Source organism: Anastrepha obliqua, chromosome 3, assembly GCF_027943255.1.
Source record: "Anastrepha obliqua isolate idAnaObli1 chromosome 3, idAnaObli1_1.0, whole genome shotgun sequence".
NCBI classification, from domain to species: Eukaryota; Metazoa; Arthropoda; class Insecta; order Diptera; family Tephritidae; genus Anastrepha; species Anastrepha obliqua.
Window position 1 is genome coordinate 143,377,591 of NC_072894.1, and position 23,780 is coordinate 143,401,370.

At 37.4% G+C, this 23,780-nt stretch overlaps 1 protein-coding gene across 1 annotated transcript; it reads left to right on the plus strand.

Moving 5' to 3' along the window:
- Positions 1–591: 591 nt before the first annotated feature.
- Positions 592–15,733, plus strand: LOC129242712 (uncharacterized). The gene is made up of 5 exons (XM_054879509.1): positions 592–743; positions 797–963; positions 10,339–10,472; positions 10,675–10,745; positions 15,533–15,733. Exons 1-5 carry the CDS (start codon positions 663–665, stop codon positions 15,623–15,625), a joined length of 546 nt encoding a protein of 181 aa, XP_054735484.1. The 5' UTR covers positions 592–662; the 3' UTR covers positions 15,626–15,733.
- Positions 15,734–23,780: the final 8,047 nt, after the last annotated feature.

Here is a 23,780-nt window from a genome sequence, read left to right on the forward strand (position 1 = left end):
TTGTTATTGACATTATACATAAAGAATTACTACTACTACTACTACAGCTATTTATCGTGAACATAGGATTTCGTTATAAAAAATAAAATGTAAAAATTAAGCACTAACAATTTTGTTTTGGTTATAAAACATAAATAGTCAAAACTAAACACTAAATATACAATATATAGGCATAAGCCTTAAAATTTCGTATTTTCATTCATTTATTTATTCTATGGTACTTTATATTTTTTATTTTTAAGGTGTTTAATAACCAGACATTGAAATCAAATAACTTGAAAACTATAACCTTCCTAAGCGTGTGGTGTGGTTTTCAGTTTTAGAATTTGGGATGCCCCTGTGTAAATATACATATATATATTTTTTTTCAAAACACGGTCGATTATAATACGTTCACATATAAGTAGATTATCTACTTTTTCTCTCTCGAAATCTGTCAGTACGGGAAACAAATTTCCTTCTCTCTACTGCGGCTGTCCTGCACATGGAACAAAATGTTTGCCTTCCAAATGTTTCCCTGTGTAAAGAGGCCCTTATGAAGATTTAGCTGTATGAAGTTATTTAGAACAATGCTCGATTGACAATTAAAAAATATATCGATACAACAGCGTCTATTGTTATTTGTATCAATAACATTATAGAAGAAACTTATAATTTGTGAAATGGAATATCTGCGTCCTGTTTGGAACTGCTTAAATACGTTTTGTGGATGTTTACATTGTTCTGAAGATATCGGTAACCAGGTTGGTTTTTATCAATATATATTTGGTTCAATAATCAGGGAAACTTTTGGCAGTTTAACTATGAGCCAAGTGAACGGACATACTTGCTGGCTGACCCTGCAGTTCATAACAGCCCAGCCCTAAGACAAGCTAACTCGGACAACCTAAGTAGTGAGTTTGCTCAGTCATTACCCAAAAAAGATGAAAATGCATTATGTCGCCTGGTGCAAAGTACAGCCATGTAAGTCAAAACAAAATTAAACAGCTATAAAAACATAAATAAGAGAATAACTGGGTTCGCTGTTGATCTTCATAATAACCCAATCGACCTCGGATAACCTTAGTTGATAGTTTGCTTGGTTATTGCTCAAAGTATAAAATGGGTGCCCGTTGCAAAATACGGTAGAATTAAAACAATATTAAAAGCCTGCACGGCTGTGCTTTCCATTTCTACCACGATATATTTGCTTATAATGTCTAAGTGCGTGGACCGAATTTAAAAATTATAACAAGCAAATGTAGTCACTATATAAGCCTTTTGATTTATATTACTTTTTATAAATTAAAATTAAGAATTAATAGCAATATTTAACGTTAAAAATGCATTTTTTTTGCATAAGCTTGAAAAAATGCCCTATTACAGACGCTTATTTCACTTAAATACAAACACAGAAAAGTAACAAAATCACTTATAAACATTCTTTATTACATTAAGATTCGATTTAAAGCTATATTTACTAAATAATACTCCAAATTCTATTAAAATTCTATTATTACAAATGTTGTTCTAACTGTTTGTAATACCGTGCGGAATAAATGTGAGGAACGAACTAGCAAACGAACGGAGAGAAGAACAAAGCGAAATAAGAAGAACCCAGTCAACCAAAAGGGAACAATTCTTTTATTATTATATTTATTATATATAGGGGCGCTTTTTTGATTTCAAATATTTATATATATTACAAAAACAAACATTTTTACAAATACTGAAATTTTGGAATAAAAATCGCGCGATTTATAGTCCAAATTCTCGCCTGTGGCTCTTTTTTGGTTTCAAATATACATATAGATTACAAAAACAAATATTTTTACAAATACTGAAAATGTGGAATAAAAATCGCGCAAATTTTCGCGTGCGGCGCTTTTTTGATTTCAAATATACATATATATTACAAAAACAAATATTTTTACAAATACCTAACACTAACCATCATTTCACATGCCCCTAAAACCGACTACTCTAACACCCCTCTCCCTCTGGACCCAACCCGTCGAAATAGCATGTTTCCTGGGCCTACCTTTAGATGAGCTAGAGGAAGACGACCGGTTATATTCCCGACACTGGCGGGCTGTTACTGTTAACAAACAAACAAACAAAGGTGGACCGCGAACTACCTGAGTGGCTGTCATTCGTCGGTGATATTTCGAGACCAAACATCCAAACAGAGGAAAAAAAGCATGGAGTTCCGCAGGCTGGTGTCTTTTCACCCTTGCTTTTCAATTCCTATGTCTCGAAACTCCCCCAGCCACCAGAGGAGTCTCCCTGGTCTCATACGCCGACGACTGCACGATAATGGCGTCGGGCAATGACATTGATGGCCTATGCTCCAAGGTAAACGACTACCTCACCAGCCTTTCTCGCTTCTTCACTGCGAGGAACTTACAACTTTCCCCACTAAATCCACAGCGACCCTTTTCACCACCTGGACAAAGTCAAACTGTAACTTCAGGTAAAAGTCGACGACACGCAAATTCCGGCGGTTAACAATCCCAAACTTTTGGGAGTTACCTTTGATAGCTCACTCTCCTTCTCAGCACATACAACCGCTATTGCAACAGTACAGAATCGCAACAAGGTTCTCAAGTCGCTCGCCGGCAGCACTTGTGGCAAAGACAAGGAAATGTTGCTGTCGACTTTTAAAGCAGTGTCTGTCGCTGGAACCAGTGATTCGCATTGGACGAAGGTTCAGACCGGCTAAAACACTGCTTTAAGGACCGTGACAGGATACCTTCTGATGTCACCTATGCAACATTTACATAATGAATGAGGCCCTTATGCTGCCTGTTAAGGAGCATAACAAACCGCTCAGTAAACAGTTTCTGCTAGTGTGTTGCCGTAGGCCTAACCCTGCAGACACCTACTCGAACCTGAGCCACCTCCGAGGCACATCAGGAGGCATTTCCTCAACTACGCGGACGGGATTCTAGACAAAACAAACAGACACTTACTGGATCGGAGAGTGTACAGACAGGCCATAAACGACATTCATCGGGAGACTCTCACCACCTTCTTAAGCTCCCGACCCCGAATGCCGTTATCGGAGTCCAACCACCACCAATCGCAGAAGAAGAGCTCCAACTTCCTCGAGAGTGCCGTGTAACATTGCCACAATTACGTTCTGGATACTGTAGCAGGTTAACATACTAATGTCCAGCATGTGAAGGCACGACACTAACCACCTTTTCACATGCTCCATCAAACCCACTCATCTAACACACCTCTCCTTCTCGTTAGATGAGCTAGATGAAGACGACCGGTGATTACACTACACTGATAGGGCAAAGTAACTGCTACAACAACCATAAGAACAACGTTATATGCCGAATGCTTGGGATCCTTATCATACTGAAACCAGAAATCATCACCAATCTCCAACTGTTGAATGCTTTGCATCTTGATAGTCTTTAAAATATTTATATAAGAAAATTGATCTAGTGTTGACTCTATAAAACCAAGTTTGCCAACTCCTTGCGCCGCCATACACCCGCAGACCATCACACCTCCTTTGCCATGCTTCACAGTTGGTGCAAGATTTTCTTTTTCGAGTGCAGTACCGCTCTTACACTACACTAGTTTTCTTCCTTTAATGGCAAATATGCAATATTTGCTTTCAGCCGACAATAGAATAAGTATTTTACGTACAGTATTGTCGTGCAAATGCTTGTCAAAGGAATTTTAAATGTGTTTACATATTTGAGAAGCCGTAATTCGAGGATTATTTTTCCCTGATTGCAATATGGTTAATTTTTCACGTACGGTCACCTTGCTGGGTGGACCAGAACGTAGCACGACATACTGCACAGAAATTGACTTCTTCCTATGATTTGCCCAGTTTCGCGGAAAGATTTGCCTTCATTTCTAAGTTTCAGGATAATTTTTCCCTCCCCAACACTCATTTCTTTAGTTTTTAGGGCGGTCGCTATTTCTTGTACACAAAAACTTTAGAATAACTCCAAAGTAATGTAGTCACAGCAAAATCAATTACAAACTAAAATAAAACCGTTATTAGATATGAATATACTCGTACCACTACATACTGTGGGGAATCCCCGTTTTCATGTGGCCCGAAACTTTTTCTGCTTCGTTGAAGTCAAGTTTTTTATTTTTGTTTTGTAAAATTTAATTTTTGAAATGTACTTAGGATTACTACCACGATATATTTTAATGGGGGGCGGAGGAGGTGGGGGTGTTTAAAAATTAAAAAATAAAAAATGTATACATAGCGCTGGCAAAAATTTGGGCTAAAAAATTGTGCGATTTTGCACTATTTCACTATTTAAAAATTTTTTTTCTTTAACATGTACGTATATTCCAAAAAAAAGCGCCGCAGGTGAAAATTTGGAATAAAAATCGCGCGATTTTCAGTAATTTGTAAAAATATTTTTTATTTTGTTAAAAATATTTTTTTTTTTGTAATATGTATGTGTATTCGAAATTAAAAAAGCGCCAAATTTTGAGTATTTGTAAAAATATTTTTTTTGTAATATGTATGTATATTTGAAATAAAAAAAGCGCCGCAGGCGAAAATTTGGACTAAATTTTGCGCGATTTTTATTCCAAATTTTCAGTATTTGTAAAAATATTTCTTTTGGAATATGTATGTATATTTGAAATCAAAAAAGCGCCGCAGGCCAAAATTTGGAGTATTTGCAAGAGCAATTGAAGATGCCAGAACTTAACCTCTGGTGTGAGTAGGCTCTGGCCCACGTAAGGTCCCTGTCGAACCCGACTAAGTACAACTACATGGTGGATATCTTCTTCAACGGCTGCACTTCGTCGGACGCGAAGAGATGCCCGAGCTACTTTAGCCGGCAATTCATATTGCATTCTCCGGCCGGTCCGGCAGATCCAAGAGTCGTGCCACCAGACGGCTGCACAAATTTCCATGTCAGTCCATCGGGGCCAATGGCTTTGGATGGTTTCATATGGTTGATGGCCCCCTGAACCTCATCGCTGAAGAAAGGAAGTGGCGCACTGTTGTATGTCACTTTGTGCAGCCATTTGGTGGCACTGCGTTTGGGTCTGTCGGTCGGAGTATGTAGAATGAATTGCCGGCTGCATCTCTTCGGATCCGACGAAGTACAACCGTTGAAGGTGATATCCACCTTATCGTCGTGCTTCGTCGGGTTCGACAGGGACCTTACGGTGCACCAGAGGTAAAGTTGCAGGTCTTCAAGTGCTCTTCCCATTTGATCCGCTTGTGTAGGTCAAAGTCGTCAGCTTTCTCGATCGAGATGATAATGGGCAAGTGGTCTGATGCAAGCGATAGCATAGGTCGCCAGGTTATGCTATTTATCAGACCGGCGCTAGCAATTGTGATGTCAGGCGAGCTGCTGCAATTGCCCACTACCCTGGTGGGGGTGTCGTCGTTCACAGTGCTGAATGTCGAGTCGTCTATCTGCTCTGCAAATTGATGTCCCCTACGATCATTTGGTAGGTTTGAGGGCCAAAGATCGTGATGCGCATTAAAGACACCTACTACCAATCGGTTTTCACCCCTGATGAGCGCAACAATATCAGGGTGATATCCTGCCGGGCAGCAGGTGATAGGGGGTATGTAAATAATAAAGATTTCAAGCTCGGCATCGCCTGACCGGACAGCTATACCTTGACATTCTAAGGTCCGTAATGTAGAACCGGCTGCCATGGGAATGCATGTTAAGTCCACCAGGGCTAATGGCTTTTCATGATTTAATTGTGTTGATGGCCCCCCCACAATATTTATTTAAGTAATCTGTAGGATAATTTTCGGTAGAATGAAGTAAAAATAAATAAATTGCGAGCATTGTGTTTGTGTCTCGAAAACCCCTAACCAAACTGAACGAAATTTAGACCTCCTTCAGCTCCTTCACCGAATTCTTCTTAATGACCTCTATCGATTCAAAGAGGCGGCCGCGGAGTGGCAATGCAAGTATTGGGAAAAGAAAAGGTGTGGCTACATCCGGTGAATACGGTGGTTGTTCGATGATATTTGTCGAGTCTTTGGTCAAGAAAGTGTTCTCAATATGAGCCTTGTTAGACGGTGTGTTAACATGGTGCAAGATCTATGAAATTTCTTTCCACAAATTGGGCCTTCCTACGCACATTCTCTCTCAAATGTCGCATAACTTCCAAATAATATTCTCTATTTACCGTAGAACCATTTGGAATCAATTCCGAGTGCACAACACCGTGATAATCAAAGAAAACGAGTAGCATGACTCACTTTTTACCGACTTTGACGTGGTTTTTTGGGTTTCGAATCATTTGGATGGCGCCATTCAGCCGCGTGTTGACTGGTTTGCATGTTAAACTAATGTACCCACGTCTCATTACCTGTTATGATGCGCTGGATAACCGTTGGATCCGAATTCACTTGCTGAAGCATGCCTTCAGCCACCTTCTTCCGATAAATGTTTTGAAAGACATTCAACTCTCTTGGAACGAGTCGAGCAGCCACGCGACTCATGCTAAGGTCACGAGCTACCTCCCTCAAACTTAAATGATGGTTTTCCAGCACCATTTTCTTGACTTTGTCGACGTTTTCATCTGTTAAAGATATTGATGGGCGACCAGATCGCGGAAAATCTTCCACGACTTTCGGCCCTCTTATACCACTCGTAGACTAGTGTTTTTGACGTGTTTTTCATATCCAACCGCAAAATTTATTGAACAACCTAGTAAGATGCTGCGGACTCCAGTTAGCGAAAATATCGGAATGCTTACCTGGGTTCGTTTTCTCACTTTCGCTTGGTACCCTGGTTTTTACCCATTGCTACTTCATTTTATATAAGAACCTATATTATATATACATCTAGCATTTAAATTAAACATAATATTCTTGCCCTTTGGTTCAAGAGAAGGACGTATGTGTTACATATACGAATATTTCTTATGTATGACAAGCATTTGGCTCTTGCGCGACGTTTTTTATTTGTAAATGCATGATGTTTGCTGTTTCCATTATTGCGTATAATTCCGCTTGGAAGATGGTGGTGTCCCTGGTGAGAGTGAATGATTTGTGGATTCTGGGCCCCACTACTCCTGCTCCTACACCAAAAGGTGTTTTTGATCCATTAGTGTACCATTTTTGTGAATCATCATTCATCCATTTTGGGTTTGTTTTCCACTCGATCCCCTCAGGAAAGGTAACTGTGTATCCTTTTGTGAAACAGAGGGTTGGGTCAATGTGGTCTGAAACTTGAGCCATGCTTATGCTGTTTTTGATTTTATTTAGGATACTTAGGTGACCGGTGAGGTTGCCTAATTTGAAATTTTCTTTCATGTGTAGCATGAGTGCTTGCGTAGCTGCTTCCTCTTGGATTGCTATATGAAGTGGTGGGAGATTAAGGAGTGCTTCCATGCCAGCTGTTGAGGTAGTTCTCATAGCCCCTGTGATGTACTTTTTCCAATTTGGTTATCGCTGTTTTTTGAATAGATTTGCTCCACAATACCAGTGCCCCATACAGTATGATTGGTCTAACCATTTGGGTGTATATCCAGAGGGCCATACTAGGGATGAGGCCCCAGGATCTCCCTAGTAATTGTTTGGTTGTCCACAAAGATGTGCCCTTTTTGTTATTTATTTATATGTGACTCCCAAGTGAGATTTTTATTTAAGGTTAAACCTAGATACTTGACCTCTTCCTTTAGTTCTATCACTGTTTCATTTATTTTCAATATAGGAAACTCCAACTTTCTTTTTCTTGTGAAGGGAATAATTGTGGTTTTGTTAGGGTTGATCGACAGCTCCTCCTTTTTACACCCCCATGTTGCGTTCAAGGCTATTTACATTAAGTCTGTTAGTGTCCTTTCATGATTGCCTTTTATTATAGCAGATATGTCATCTGCATAACCAATGGTTATAAATCCCTTATTGTTTAGGAGCTGCACCAAGTCATCAACTAGTAGGGACCATAGTAGTGGAGAAAGAACTCCTCCTTGCGGACAAAACTTTACTGTTGTTACATTAAGTTCAGCTTGGCCTAACGAGGCTTTAATAATCCTCTGATTAAGTATTTGGCTTATCCAATGTTAGTATAGGGTTTGCACCGCTATTTCTTTTTGATTTAGAGCCTTTTCTATATTGACAACGAGTGTGTGCAGTGCTGTGACTGTGGATTTCCCTTTTTGGTAAGCAAATCGCAGCTTATGGAGGGGTTTTTTGAAGATTACTTCTTCTCTTAGATGGTATTCAAGTAGTTTTTCCATTGTCTTTAACATGAACGACGATAGACTGATTGGTCTGTAAGATTTTGGAGAATCAGGGGGTTTGTTACCTCCCATAGGAATAAATATTGCCTTCACTTTCCTCCATATCTTTGGAATGTATTCCAATATTAGATTAGCTCTGAAGATTTTCACCATGACTCGGATCAGTTCCACAGTGCCTTTGGATAGAAGTGCTGGGAATATTCCATCCGGGCCTGGTGATTTAAAGGGTTTAAAGGAGTTAATTGCCCACTCTACCCTTTCAAAATTTATGATTTTGTTGACAAATGAGATCGTCGATCTCCGTTGATGGTGTTACCATGTCTAGACTATTGTCGATTGATAAGTCATGACTTTTACAATCTGGGAAGTGAGTCTTTAGAAGAAGCTCTAGTGGTTCTAAGAATATGTTGGTAATAGTTCTGTTTGGACCTTTTAGTGTGCCTATGGGACTTGAGTCGCCTTTGGATAGTGATTTTTGAATTCTGGCTGTTGCTGGAGTATCTTTAAGATCCTCGCAGAAGTTTTTCCAAGAGTTTCGTTTGGACTCCCTTAGTTCTTTGTTATAGTTAGTCAGGGATTTCCTATACTCGTCCCATTTATTTGTTTTCTTCGCAGTGTTGAATAGTTTCCTCGTTCGTTGTTCCACCAGGGGACCCTCTTCGTGGAGGATTCCATTTTTAGTGGACAACAGTCTTGGTATGAGGCTATAATTGAGTCAGTCATGTCTGTTATTGCCTTTTCTAGCTCCTCTGTTGATGTTGTTTTGCTTACGCTGTTATTAAGCTTAGCTGAAAGACATTCATTGTATCTTTTCCAGTTTGCTGTTTTTGGGCTTCGGTAAATTGTGGAAAACTTTACCACCCCATTTAAGTCAAAGAGTATGTGTTTGTGGTCAGACGTTGAGTCCTCATCCGAGACTCTCCAGTTACTGATCATATTCAAAGATTTGTTAGTAATTAGAGTTAAATCGAGTACCGCTTGTCGTATTGCGTTTACAAAAGTGGGTTTATTACCCCTGTTTACTTCTGTTATGTTACTAAGTAATAAAAATTCAAGGAGTTACTCACCTCTGTTATTTGTATTTGTGCTACCCCATGCCACATTGTGGGAGTTTGCGTCGCATCCAATTATGAGGGTTTGATTGTGGACCTCTGATTTCCCCCCTGCGACCCGAGAGTGAGGAATTTTGGATTCCTCTGTGGCCCACAGTGTTGCACCCTTCCACGTCGACGCATTTGAAATGGCCGCCTTGACCCATTCTGCCGATGTGCTCTCCTTACAGTGTAGGACAAGGTATCCTGCCTTGTAAGTAGTGCCTGAGAACGCTGGTTTTGTGGCCTTGTTTTTCTCCGCCAGTATTTTGTTCAACAGAAGTTGTTGGATGGAGTCCATTTGTTCGGTCGTCAGTACCTTATTAGGGTAGTCCCTAGCAAGTACTGCCAACCTGACTCCTGTTGTTACATCTTTATATGTGGCTTATTAGTTTGAGGCATGGTGGCCTCTTCCTGTTGAGGCATGACCGTCTCTGTTTTTTGAGGTTTTTTGTTAGCCTCTTGGTTGAAGCCTTCTTGGCCGCTTCCGCCATTTTTTGTTTTATTGTGATTGGTATTCATTTTTGTTCCCACGAGTAAAGGGGTATATCGGTCACCTACGCCAGTGCCCCGGTAGCGCAGGAAGGCATTTTTGAAATGGGGCCTCGCCAGGGCGCCCCAAGTCCGCATACTAGCGACTAGATCACCCACTAGCCAATCATCCCTCGGCGTACGCTGTTCCACCTTGGAACAAGGAAGGAAGTTTACTCTTCCCGCCCGACTATATTAGCCAGGACCTCAACAGAGACATGACCGTGCTGGGGTATCCTGTTTCCAGTGGCCACCACGGGGAGGAATAGTCGCACTTCCGACAGTCTTGCAGTTACGGCACAAAGTCCACGAAGGCCTCTGCGTTGTTCCCCCTACAAAGACTGCCAGCAATGACATACGTTACTTTTAATTGCGTTAATTTTTAAATCATATTCAGATGAGCCAAATGCATTTCTACTCATCCATAAACACAAGAAAATCCTTTAGTAAGGTTCGAAAGTTCTGGCTTAAAATGATTTAGAACCATTAATTTAAGTAGTAATTTGTTTAATTTTCATAGGAATATGATCGATGTGGGCGCTATGGATTTACATAATCTTGAAAACGAGGAGTATAATGATAGAATAAAGTTATATTCTCAACGCTTGCAACACCAATGGAACAATATTCAGCCCCCTGGAAAAGGAGTTTCAGGTACATTTTAGTTATAAATTATACATTTCTGAAATCAAGATACAAAGTGCGCTTCAAAGCAAATGTAAATTGTAAAATATAATCAGCATTTTCTACCAATTTTTAAACTTTGGAAAGTGCTTTGTATTGCCAATGTTTTCCCGTTCAATGCCAATTACCAATGAATGTTTACAAGTAATTTTCCTTATCTAATTGTTACTAGGACTCCTTAAAGATATCCCAAATGCAGATGATCAATTGTGTATGACGAATTCTCCGGATGATATGTTGCAGGTAACGTGGCCACTTACTTTTGTTCATTGTTTTCATTTTTTAGTTTATTTATTCCCATATTTCTCATAATAAATAAAGAAATTTCTCATAACTTTGAATTTTGCAAATAATTTTGGTATATATGAAGGTGCATATTTCTGGTTGATCCGGTAAAAATACCAAGTTATTTAAATTGAGGAAAAATTAGTTTAAGGGGGTCTTCTGGTCTCGAGGCCCTGAAATGAAGGGTTTTTTTGGGATTGATTGTGACAAATCCTGTGAATATTTAAAAAAAATTTTTTTTTTATTTTAAAGGTACATGTCTTGGCTTTTAAAAAATGGTTTTGACTTTGAAAAAAATTAACACCCGCGACCTTGAAATGGCGCTGAAGACGTCCACCTCCAAACGAAACAGGTCTCCATTTTGGCCACGGTTTTTCCACCTGGGTAATCAGAAAGCAAAAATTAGATATGCGTTGTCTTGAGAGTTGCCCTGGTTAAGTTTTCCCGTGACAGATTTTTTTTTTAAATTTTTTTCAAAAGTTATGCAACAATTTGCAAAAAAAATTTTTTTTTGCTCATTTTTTGAACTTTAAAAGGTTATAAAAATGGAATGAAAAAAAATTTCAAAAATCGTACACGGGGAAACTTAGCGGTAAGTTTTCCGAACCTTTTAAGACCAAAACCATTGAAATCGGAGTATAACTACTATGAAAAGTGTGACCAAAATGCTTAAAAAACACGATTTTCGGGGAAACGCGTTAAAATGTGAAAAAATGCGATTTTCAAAAAATCCTTTCTGTGGCGTATTCTCGCATACACATACAACAAAATTATGCAAAAAAAAAAAAATCGATTTTTTTTTCGCTGGAGACCAGAAGACCCCCTTAATCGCGTTGTGAACAGCCAAAAACCAAATATGTTTCAAGCGAACTATCTGATTGTGGCAGATTCAAATCCGGAACGATAAAAATATTAAAATATTTACAGAATTTAAACTTCAATCCAATCTCTGGCTAACGCATCGGCGACCTCGTTTTCGGTGATATTTTGATTCAGCCCACTGAGAGCTAGCAGGAGATTATATGTATATAAAAGTGCTCCGTAGTCTTAACTAGGTTGGGTTATAATAAACACTTTGGAGCGCAATAAATCTCTGGCCTAACCCTATGAATTCATCTTGCCGCTTTTGAACAAATGATGTTCCCAGCCAGACATGTCAATTTCAACATACTCCACCGCTTCTCACTCGATTACAATATTGTTGAGATTTGTATTATGGAGTCGCGTCTCTACCGTTTTCTCGCTGTTTATTTCCGGGCCAACGTTTCGTGCAGCATTGACTAGAATATCGATTTTGGCCTGCATATCGAAATTTCTGTGCGAAAGCAGGCAAATATAGACCGCGTAGTCCAGGTCATGTGGGGAACTGTTAGCTCCGCATTATGATAGAGTGCCCTTATGATCTGCACAATTTTTGTAGGAATCTCTTTTTTCCCAGAAAAGACCATATTGCTGCGCGCTTGACGGTATCAAAAGCCTTCTGAAAATCGATGAACACCATAGAAAGTGAAGTGTTCCTTTCAAAGGATTGGATTGTTCAATAATTATCCTGAGAGTATTCGCTTTGCCTACGCAGCTCTGGTGGGGACGGAAGGCCGCTTGTTCATCACGTAGTGACAGTTCGAGCGGTTGAAGTATTCCAGAATAATAGTTGCGACTATTTTATTGAGCAGCGTGATGCCTTTCCAGTTGCTGCATTTCTGAAGGTCGCAGCATAACCGCAATGCCTTTTGACCGTGACATCTCGCTGTCCTAGGCTGCAGCGATGCAGCACGAATTGCAATTTTAATTTCGTTTATGCTGGGAGTGAGTCTGGATATTACCGAGTTAGGCTTACTGATATGGGTTGGAGATAAGCTCGAAATGTTCTCTCCACCGGTGTAGTTGATGGACGGCTTTGGCTAGTAGTTCCCCGCTTTTGCTTTTAATCGGTTGTTAAGAATTGAGTTTGTGTTGGGTGAGACTGTGAATAATATGGTGAAGTTCTCTTATGTTGTTCGCACCTGAGGCTTCTTTTGCGGCTGTAGCCAGGTTTTTATAGTGAGTTATTTTGTCAAGTCTGGCTGGCTTCCTTACTTTTTTGCCGCTTCTCTATATTTTACGGTTATTGCGTTATTATTAAACATGTGAATGTTTGGTGTGTTTCTGTTATTGATGGTAGACCTTGTATTATTTGATATCGATGGTTCTTTTTATTCCTAAATTTAAGGATTGCCCAATGCGACTTGCTTTATCGTGCTGCTTATCTGCTCCCAGGAAGCATCACCGCTATTGGTCAATATTGCGTTTAGTTCAGAATCGTATTGAGTTTTTATATTGGTGTTGAGCAGTTTGCTGGTGTTATGTTGTAGACGCTCTTTCAACTCTTTTTGAATTCAATTTAATTCAGAATTTGGCTATGATCAACTCATGATCACTATCAAAATCCGCTCCACGCTTGTTCCTCACATCCATTAAGAAGGTCCTCCATTTGCTGCTCACGCAGATGTGGTCGATTTTATTTCTGGCGTTCCCACTTGGAGATGTCAACAACGTACGCTTTCTAAATTTTTCAAAAAACTAACAAATTGCGCAACGCGTATTGCGAAAACATACACCTATTTCACAGGATTTAATTTTATTTGTAACGGAACTCTAAGTTTGAATTTTGCCGGTCATGCTTTTAATAGACAGAACGAATATGAAGTATAAGCATGGAGTCGGAAGTGTTGTATAGAAGAAAATGTTCAACATATCAGTGAAAAAAATTGCCAAAATCAACGAGAATTTTCAGCTACTTTAATCCTGCGTTAATAATATTGAATGGGCAATAGAATTGCATACCCAGAATTTGTAGTAAGAATTCTGAAATATATTGGATTTTTGATGCTTTCTTTTGTTTTTGAAATTTGCCAAATTTGGTACAACGTTTGGAACTTTCAGTTATATGGCTTTTGTTGTAGAATGAATGTATATTAGAAATATAAAAGCGTAAAAAAATTGAAATATGAAAAAAATAGTTATAACTTGGATTGGAATCCAGGTGTACATATTCATACATACATATTTTTGTGTTCGCTCTAGTAATATACTTGTGGTTTGAAGGTATATATATGTAGTCTCGATCACAGTAGTTGACATTCGTTTGAAGGGTAAATATCCATTTTTACTATATTTGACGTCAAAAATGTCTACGTTTGTCCCGAAAAAACAGCATTTGCGGGAAGTCAGGTTTCATTATTACCTTTTAAATAAAAGAACAGCTGAAACGTGTGGTATATTGATCAATATTTACGGTAATCACGCTCCATCAAATACAACTTGTAAAGAGTGGTTTCGACGCTTCCAAAGTGGCAATTTCGACGTGAGTGATAAAGATCTCGAAGGGGCACCGAAAAAATTCGAATATACTCAACTACAATAATTATCGGATGAAGACGAATGTCGAACCCTTGATGATATATCTAAAGAGTGGGATGTTGGCAGATCAACCGTCAGCAAACGTTTGCACGCGATGGGAACGGTCCAGAAAGCAGGAAAGTGGGTGCCACATCAATTGAAGTAGAGGGATATCGAGGGATTTTTGGTGACGTGTGAGATGTTTCTTTAACGGCAGAAAAGAAAAGGTTTTCTGCATCGCATCGTTACTGGCGATGAAAAATGGATCTATTATGATAACCATAAGCGTCGAAAATTTTGGAGCCTGCTAGGTGAACCAAGTCCATCGACAGCGAAAAAAATATTAATGTCTCAAAGGCTCTGTTGAGCATCTAGGGGCATCAAAAGGGTGTCATTTTTATGATCACTGGCAATCGTTACCGACTGCAGCGGCCGGAATGGGACGGTAGGCATGACAAACTGTTTTGCTGCATGACAACGCCAGGTCCAAGGTTGCAAAATTGGTCCAGAAATATTTAGAGGGACTGAATTGGGAAATCTTTCCCTACCCGCCGTATTCCCCAGACATTGCTCCTTCGGATTACCATCTGTTCCGATCAATGCAGTCAGCTTTTATTGGAGAGCGGTTCACTTCTTACGAGAGCATCGCAAACTGCCTCAATGAATGGATCAAGTCAAAAGAACTCGAATTTTTTGTCAGAGGAATCCGTATGCTGCCTGAAAGATGGAGTAAAGTTGTAGTTTCCAATGGCACATACTTAACATAATATCATTAATTAATTGTTTAAATAATAAATAATTGTTAAAATTCGTAACTTTGGCTAAGAAAGGACGGAAACTTATTCCCATACTCAATATTTTTGCATGATTGTTGCATAATTCATTAAACGGATGAAAATATATTTAGAGGGTTCTCAAGGTACTGTACAAGTCATATGACTTGTTAAAAATAGTTGATACAGTTAAAAATAGTTGGCTGTCGTTTCAAACCCGCTACAAATTCCTTTTATCATAAAAACTGTACGATATTTATAATACCTTTTTTCTTTTTACAATTTCGTATCAGATTAGAAAAATTAGATAGAGCTCAATGAAGTTGATGTTTGAAATCTGCCCGGCTATTTAATCTATTTTAAATCTTATTTCTTTAAATGTGTGCAGTAGTGTACCAGTGAATAGAAAAGTGGTTTATGGAACGTTTTGCACTTAAATGTACACTGGCTTCCAGTTTTATATAAATGTGGAAATCTCTGTTAAGTTAATTTTATTTAAAGTCTTTATTTTATTTGGTAGTCTGTAAGATTCTTTCTATAGATGAATAGAAATAAATAAATAATTGCATCTGTTAAATTCTTTTTTTATTTCAGATATCAAGTTTTTTAAGTAAAGGTCATGGAGCTTTACTAGATTTGCGAGTCGATCATAAGGAAGCGATAGTTGTGCCATTTAGAATACCCTAAATATAATATATCTGTTATGTAAAACTTCCTATATGTAATATAAATATATACTAAAGAGGAATGCAATATAAATTTAAATAAATACCTTTACTTCTTCGATGTTTTAAATATTTGTGTAAATTTGCGGCGGTGACTTTGCCTATGCAATAATTGAGACTTATTAGTTGATGATAAGTGGACGGGGGAATGATTAATTGGTCACTTTTGTTTCGAAAATGCCAATGGCGAGATTTTAAGATATTACATTTCAAAAATATTTATACCATAATTTTCACTCAAAATTTTTAAAATTTGTAATGTATGAAAATTCATTTGCTTGAACCAATTTTCGAAGCACTGTTGTTGCTACTCAAGTTGATACCTCCAAAACGAACTGTTTAAAGGCCTCAACAGCTTCTTCAGGCGATTGAAAACGTTTACCTCGCATTTTATTTCAGTAGGACTGTAAGGCGAACTACCTACTAATTCGATCTTTTGCGTGCTCAAAAACTCTTGTATGAGTCGATGCGTGAGAACTCGCATTGTCTTGTCTTGGTGAAGGATGATTCGTCTTCGGCGGTTGGGTTTCCTTAACTTACCACGTAGAATTGACCGTTTTAAGTTTCACTAGTGGTATAATTGCGACATGATTAGATTTAACGAAAAACTGGCGACCATTTGCTTTGAGGTTTACCAGTTAATTTCATCTTTTGGGCGAAATAAATTTTTCAACTCTGGCAAAATAACAAATAAAGCTCGTAAGTGAACGCGTTATATGTAAGTTTATGATAGAAAATATCAAACTTTTCGATGACAATATCGAATTAGAGCGGATCCCACCCTGTGTTGCAAAGGCGTATATATAGAAGGCAACCCTCGTATGCTCAAGCCTGCAAATAAAACAAAACTTAGAATAGAGGAAAGGAGGGTAATGTAGCATTCAACTTTAAAATGTCACTGGTAAATGATTCAACCTATATATTCAAAATTTTTTACATTTAAACACTGCTTTCAAAGGTATTTTATTAAAATTAAAAGTTTGAAGTTGATACATTATTACTCTAGTAAAGCTAGGGGTTCGCGTATTTAAAATCGATTATCATTTTTACTGGCTTACGATTTTTTGACGTGATAACGTCTTATAATTCGATGTAGCCGGCTGCACGCACTAAAAAGTGCGTCGTTATCTTGTTCATGCGGCGTTATCTTGAAGTGCAAACGAGAGCGCGGAACGAACGACAAAGAGGCACAATCGGCCCCCGCGTTTGGCAACGTTCGACATCTGGCTCTCTCCTACTTGAGTGAGCTTATACATATATGTACGTATATGCCCATATGTATATAAATTCACATATTTGTATTTGCATGTGCCTTCTTCCTGTGTTGAGAATAGGACGATGATAGGAAAAGTAGGAAATGAAAAGGAGTGTTTCGAGTGTAATGTGTCTTGAAAAAGTCTAATCGATGATGGTGCTTCTTGGTGTTGTTGATTTATTAACGTCTGATGCACAATCGAAATTGAACATACAAATATCTTTCAGGTTTTTTTTCATAGAAATTGTTTTGGTGGAATATTTCGGTGTTTTTGGTTTCTCTAATTATTATTAACGGCATGAAGAAAATACAAGGGTAAGGAATAGCTAACTTAATTGAGCAATTGGCTGCTAATAATAAACAATTTGGAGGAAAGCCATAGGCGACGTTTACTGAAGTTGCAAAAAATTATGGCAGCAATACGCATGGGAAATTCTATATTACATTTTATAATAAGTTCCGGTGCCTCCCCACCCTACCTACAGCCCAGACCTGTCCCCTCCGGACTTCTTCTTGTTCCCGCGCCTGAAAAGAAAGCTGAAGGGAGACGTTTCGACTCCATCGAGGCGATCCAAAAAAACTGTGACAGCCGAATTAAACGCGATTCCGGCGGATGAGTTTAAAAAATGTTTCCTGCAGTGGAAGGACCGCTACCAGCGGTGTATTGACGCTCAAGGGTCCTATTTTGAAGAATATTAGTTGTATATGCCAAAAGGTTTAATAAAACTGCTTAAAAAAATAAGGGTCATTACTTTTCAATCAAACCCTGTAGAAAACACAGGGTTGTATGTCAATAAGTATCGTTATTATCTGGGACCATTTTATAATCTCAGATTTTGGGAGAGAAATTTTGTATGGGAAATCGTGCTTTTTAATTACGGATTTTGAGTTAAGCGCGAAAAAGTAGATCATCTACTTATACTCGTATGTTAACGTATTATAACACTAGCAAACCCGGCCCCCTTCGCTGGGCACACTAAAATAGAATAGATATGGTTTAGAACAGAAAATATATGATTTTCATATTATTTATTTCTTTATTCTTTATTCAAGCGCTTTGGCATAAACAATATTTTTTGTTTTTCTATTTGTTTTTGAGTAAATATAAAATATAAATTGAAAATCAGGAAAAAAGAAGATTGTTTTTAAATTTCAAATCAACGCATATGAATAAACAATCGTCTGTTTTCCTGATCATCCATGAATTTTTCGTTTCAATTTATATGTTTTATTAAGCATTGGAGCTTTTTTAACCATTATCCATTTATATTTTTCAAAAAAAAAAAAAACGAAAAAAATTTTTTTTTCCACGAACACATAATTTCATTCTGATTTCACATTAAATTCTCAAATTTCGTAAGAAATTATTCACTGTTCCAAAATCCACTCCAAAAAAATTCACAAACAATTTTTACATGTTGCACTTACGTTTTTTTCTTATGGCATCCAAATCAGAAAGAAATATTAACACATTGTAACTCACACTGTCAATTTGACAGTTCAGTTCCGCCCCAAGCGTTAAAAAAGTAAGCGACATTATGGCTGGCTCAAAAGAACGCTGTACCCGTTGCCAGTGCTCCGAATTACAACCAAACTTTACGAAACCCATTTTCAATACTTACTTAACAATGTGCGTAAGTTTGGTTTAATTCGGCGAGGTCCAGGGTCCAGGTTTGGTCTCTATCTCGAGACCCTAGTCACGGAGCGGATGGAAATACTCTGAACTAAAGCATTCACCAACAGCTTCCATTTGATACCCATATTGTACATACACATCCGAAGGTTACCCGGGTCCACGTTTTGACCTATATCTCGAGACCCCAGTCACGGAGCGGCATGAAAAATGCTCTGTACTAAAGCATTCACCAACAGCTTCCATTTGATACCCATATTGTACATACACATCCGAAGGTTACCCGGGTCCACGTTTTGACCTATATCTCGAGACCCTATCTACCAATAGGTATCCAAACTATACGGAAACCATCTTCAATACCTCCTTAACAATGTGTGTAAGTTTGGTTTAATTCGGTGCAAAGACACGGCGGGTCCACGTTTTGGCATATATTTCCAGACCCTAGTCATCAATAGGCATGAAAATTACCCCGTATTAAAGCACTTATCAACAGCTTTCATTTGATACCTATATTGTACATACACAACCAAAGGTTACCCGGGTCCACGTTTTGACCTATATCTCGAGCCCTATTTCCAAAATAAAATATAATCCATGTTACTCGTGGATGATGTAGCTTTCGAATGGTGAAAGAATTTTTAAAATCGGTCCAGTAGTTTTTGAGCCTATTCATTACAACCAAACAAACAAAGTTTTCCTCTTTATAATATTATTAGTGTAGAAGAATTTTTTAAGGCACTCCCATATACTAGTACCGTTAATGGTCAAATAGAAAGATTTCACTCGACTTTAAGTGAAATTATGAGATGAACACAAGAAGAAAAGATTCATATTTCATTCCATGACTTGCTAGAAAAATCAATTTACAAATATATATCTATTCAATCCATTCTACTACTAATCAAAAACTAGTCTAAGTATTTATCGGACTAAGAGTAACTTCAAATCCACTACAATTAGAAGATGATCGAAACGAAAACATTCATAAATTAAAGGATGAGCAGGAGAAAGATCTTAAACATCATTAAAAATAAAAATAGGGACTTTTTAAAGGTTATAATCAAGGAGATGTTGTGTATGTCAAAACAAATAAAAGAGTAGGAAATAAACTTTCTTGTAGATATCAAGAGGAAATCGTAAAAGAAAATAAAAATAGCACAATCATTGAAGAATCAAGTAGAATTGTTCATAAAGGACTAATTAGAAATTAATAATGAATACAATAAAAATAATTTTCTTTTTATAGAAGCAATATGGCAAATAGCAATTACGCTGATCATACTTATCTTGACGATCACTAGCGGACACGGAAATATTGGACTACACAAAAAATCACATAAATAATAACGATTAATGACGGACAAGCTAAGATACAGGAAGGAACATTTAAGATAATATATCTTATTGACCAATACGACGATTTAAAGGATATACTAATATACCTCGACAAGAACATTCCCATGAACAACCTTTTCTATACCATCCTCAAATCTCAAATAGATATATTATTAGAAATATTTTCAAATATAAGACGTAAAATGGAATTTAGAACTAAGAGAGCAATTAATGCATTGGTGACGGTATGGAAATACATTGTAGGTACTCCAGATCGCGAGGATTTTGAAATTTTGAATAATGATTTAAATGTACTTAGGAAACACAATAATGAACAAGTATTAATTAATGAAGTTTTTAACGCAAGAATTGTCAATTTAACCAAGCTAGGAAGTCAGTTACTAAACTCAATAAGAAAAGATACTTATGTAATAAGTAAAATAACACTGAATCTCGAAAGTATAATAAGAACTATCAAAGAAGAATTAATAAATAAAGGGTGTTTTTTTTTAGAGGTTAGGTTTTCAAGATGAAATAAAACGTATATAATTTAATGTTATGGCCAAGAATTTAGCTTTATTAATTATAAAGATAAGGGTTTGCCATTATGTTTTAAAAATGATTTCGGGCAAGTGGCCGCCGCGGCTGGCTCGAATAAATTCCAGCCGAGAGGCCCAATTTTCGACCACTTTTTGCAGCAATTGGGGCCGTATGTCAGCAATAACGCGCCGAATATTCTCTTCCAAGACGTCAATCGTCTCGGGCTTATCTGCGTAGACAAGCGACTTCACATAGCCCCACAAGAAATAGTCCAGCGGTGTTATATCGCACGATCTTGGAGGCCACGCCACAGGTCCACGGCGCGAGATAATGCGCTCACCAAAAGTTTCCTTCAATAAATCGATTGTTGCGTTGGCTGTATGGGATGTAGCGCCGTCTTGTTGGAACCAAAGGTCGTCCACATCAACATCGTCCAATTCAGGCACGAAAAAGTCATTAATCATGGCTCCATAGCGCTCTCCATTGACTGTAACATTATGGCCGGCTTCATTTTTAAAGAAATATGGACCAATGATTCCCTCTGCCCATAGACCACACCAAACAGTGACTTTTTGAGGATGTAACGGCGTCTCAGCAATGGCTTGTGGATTATGTTCACTCCAAATGCGACAATTTTGCTTATTGACATACCCATTCAACCAAAAGTGAGCTTCATCGCTGAACAAAAACCATTATTTTCGAACCGCGCGAACCGAACCATTATTTTCGTAATAAATTTGCACGATTTGCAAACGTTGTTCACGTGTAAGTCTATTCATTATGAAATGGCAAACCAAACTGAGCATAAATCAAGTGACAGCTGTCAAAAAGACCATCTACGAAAAAAGTAGTGCCAACTTGAAAACCTAACCTCTAAAAAAAACACCCTTTATAAAGTATGCCATTCAATGGGCAAAAATTAGAATCATTAATACAACATTATTGAATAAAAGAGCAATTGAAATAGCAATTACGAAATTAAAAGAAGAAAGAATGCGATTCGCATCAATTGAAGAAGCATTCCACTATGCAAAAGTTAATGTAATAAGTAAAGAATCAAGAATTTTGTACTTGGTAAAAATACCACTAACGAGTAACATTACTTTTAAGAATATTTTAATAAGAGTAAGTTAAGAGAAACAAAGAAATAATCAAACATGATTTTGAAGAAATATTGCAAGACAAAAATGGTATATAGTATGTATATGGTATTAAAGATAAATGTACGAAATACAATGTTATAAAAATTTGTGAAAGAAACATAATTACTTTGGTATAGTACATTAGTATAAGTAGTCAAAATTCGCTTTGTACGATAAGCAACAATCAACACATACCGACGGTTGAAGAGATACAACCCAGAATAATTCTATTAAAGGATTTCAATCGAACAGTAAAAACGGAAAGAGACCAGAGATCAACAACTATTTTTAAATAAGACGATCGAGGACAATCGTTTTAAAGGGTTACATGGATTTCGTCGGGTAAAAAAAGGCCTATTTTCAATATTTTTTGTCTATGTAAAAAATTATTTATTTAATTCAAACTTTTTTCTGTCTTATAGATACATATTTAAAGAATAATTTCTGAAATTAAAAAAAAAAAAACAAATTAAAACTCCTACATTGTGACGTCGTTTCCGGTGACCCCTCGAAGAAAAGGTGCGTCCGCGTTGTCAGCATAACTCCTGACATCTAAAATAAAAAAATACAAAAATAAGTGTTTTAGTTAAGGCCATAAATTCGTGCTTGAACGAAGGAAAGAAAAAAAGTAAAAATTCGAATTTTGGCAGACATTTTTCCAAAAAAATGAAAATTTCGGTCAAATTTTATTAACATTTTGTGTTTTTTTTTTAAATAGTTGTAATTCAAAAAAAAAAAAAAAATCCTTCGTTCAAGCACGAGTAAATTGTATCTCGAACAGCTGTGTAAAATTTCATCAAGATCGGTTAAGTAGTTTTCGAGAACATTTTACAACCGACTTTGAAAACACGGTTCCGAGAAAACGCGTTTAAAGTTTTGAGTAACAATAAAAGTGGCTTGGAGCGCACACCTTCCAAAGGCTGTGTCTCCGAATCTATTATTCGGATCGACTTGAAAATTAAGGATAATATTCTTGAGATGTTTTAGATATTATTAAGCAAAAAAAAATCGATTTTTTGAACCCACGAATCCCATGTAACCCCTTAAGAAGGGAGGAGTTAACACCGCTTACGCTGAAAGTTCATTCGCTGCACACGTTCCGTTGTCTGCAATACACGAAATACCGAGAATACGATCACGTGGCACGGCAGGTGAATGAGGCGACGTATAAGTTAAAGTAGCTTTAAGTAACTTTGTAATATTTAGTTCTAATTTGACTATTGAATAAATAACAAGGAGCTTGCTCCAAAAAAATATTTTTTTTTTATTTTGAAGCAGCATAAATGTAATTAATTTATATAAAGGCCAGTTCGAGCCACCCCCGCCTGCATCTGCGGAAAAAAATTAGAACTTTCTCCAGGGCGTTTCCTATGTAGCTTTCGATTGCTTAGTTGTAATGTAATGTGCCATCGAATCGAACAAACTCTTTTTCGTTTTTTCACTGTAAGTGTGAACGGACGTGTTTTTCAAATCGCTCAGGGATATAATATCTATAACCAATAACTAGGGCGCACAATTGATCTGAGATAGTGACTCTAAACATCAAAAGTGCCGACTGACTCGTTAAGCTTTGCTTTGCTTTACGATTGTATATTTAAACATAAAAATCAAAACAAAAATAAACATAAATATAAAAAAGCATTATTGCTTTATCTCAGCATATGAGTGTCCTTCACTCACCCCTATGCGAGCGTAAAAGCTCCCAAAGTGAATCCTATAAAATACCAACAAGCAATAGTGCTCTCTCAAACCAACCGCTTGTGGTCCGATCAATCGGCATTACGCCCTTGCGTGCGGATAAAGGAACAAAAGCGAACGAAATAAACAGTACGAATTCTCTTGCTCTGACTGCAGTTTCTCTCTCAACAGTCACAACAAACACCAGCACCACAACGACAGCAGCAACTTCAACAACAACAACAACAACAGAATCATCAGTATCCAACTCAATTTGCATAATGTCAACGACATTAAATGCAAATTACACCTAAACGTACTCGCAGCTCACCTGAAAAAGCCACCAATAAATCAAATAAAAAACCAAAACAACACCCCAAATACAAATAAAAGAATCAACACACTACACATCTGCCATAAAACTACTAAAAGAACGAAACACACAATATTATACATTTCGTTCAAAGGAAGACAGAGGATTTAAGGTTATACTAAGAAATATGCATCACTCTACAGATAACGATGTAATTAT

Excerpts from the sequence above, each read along its gene's own strand:
- LOC129242712 (XM_054879509.1), top strand. The coding sequence starts at position 663 with ATGGAATATCTGCGTCCTGTTTGGAACTGCTTAAATACGTTTTGTGGA. Across the intron at positions 10,473-10,674 it reads CCCTGGAAAAGGAGTTTCAG|GACTCCTTAAAGATATCCCA; the intron begins GTACATTTTAGT and ends AATTGTTACTAG. Across the intron at positions 10,746-15,532 it reads CTCCGGATGATATGTTGCAG|ATATCAAGTTTTTTAAGTAA; the intron begins GTAACGTGGCCA and ends TTTTTATTTCAG.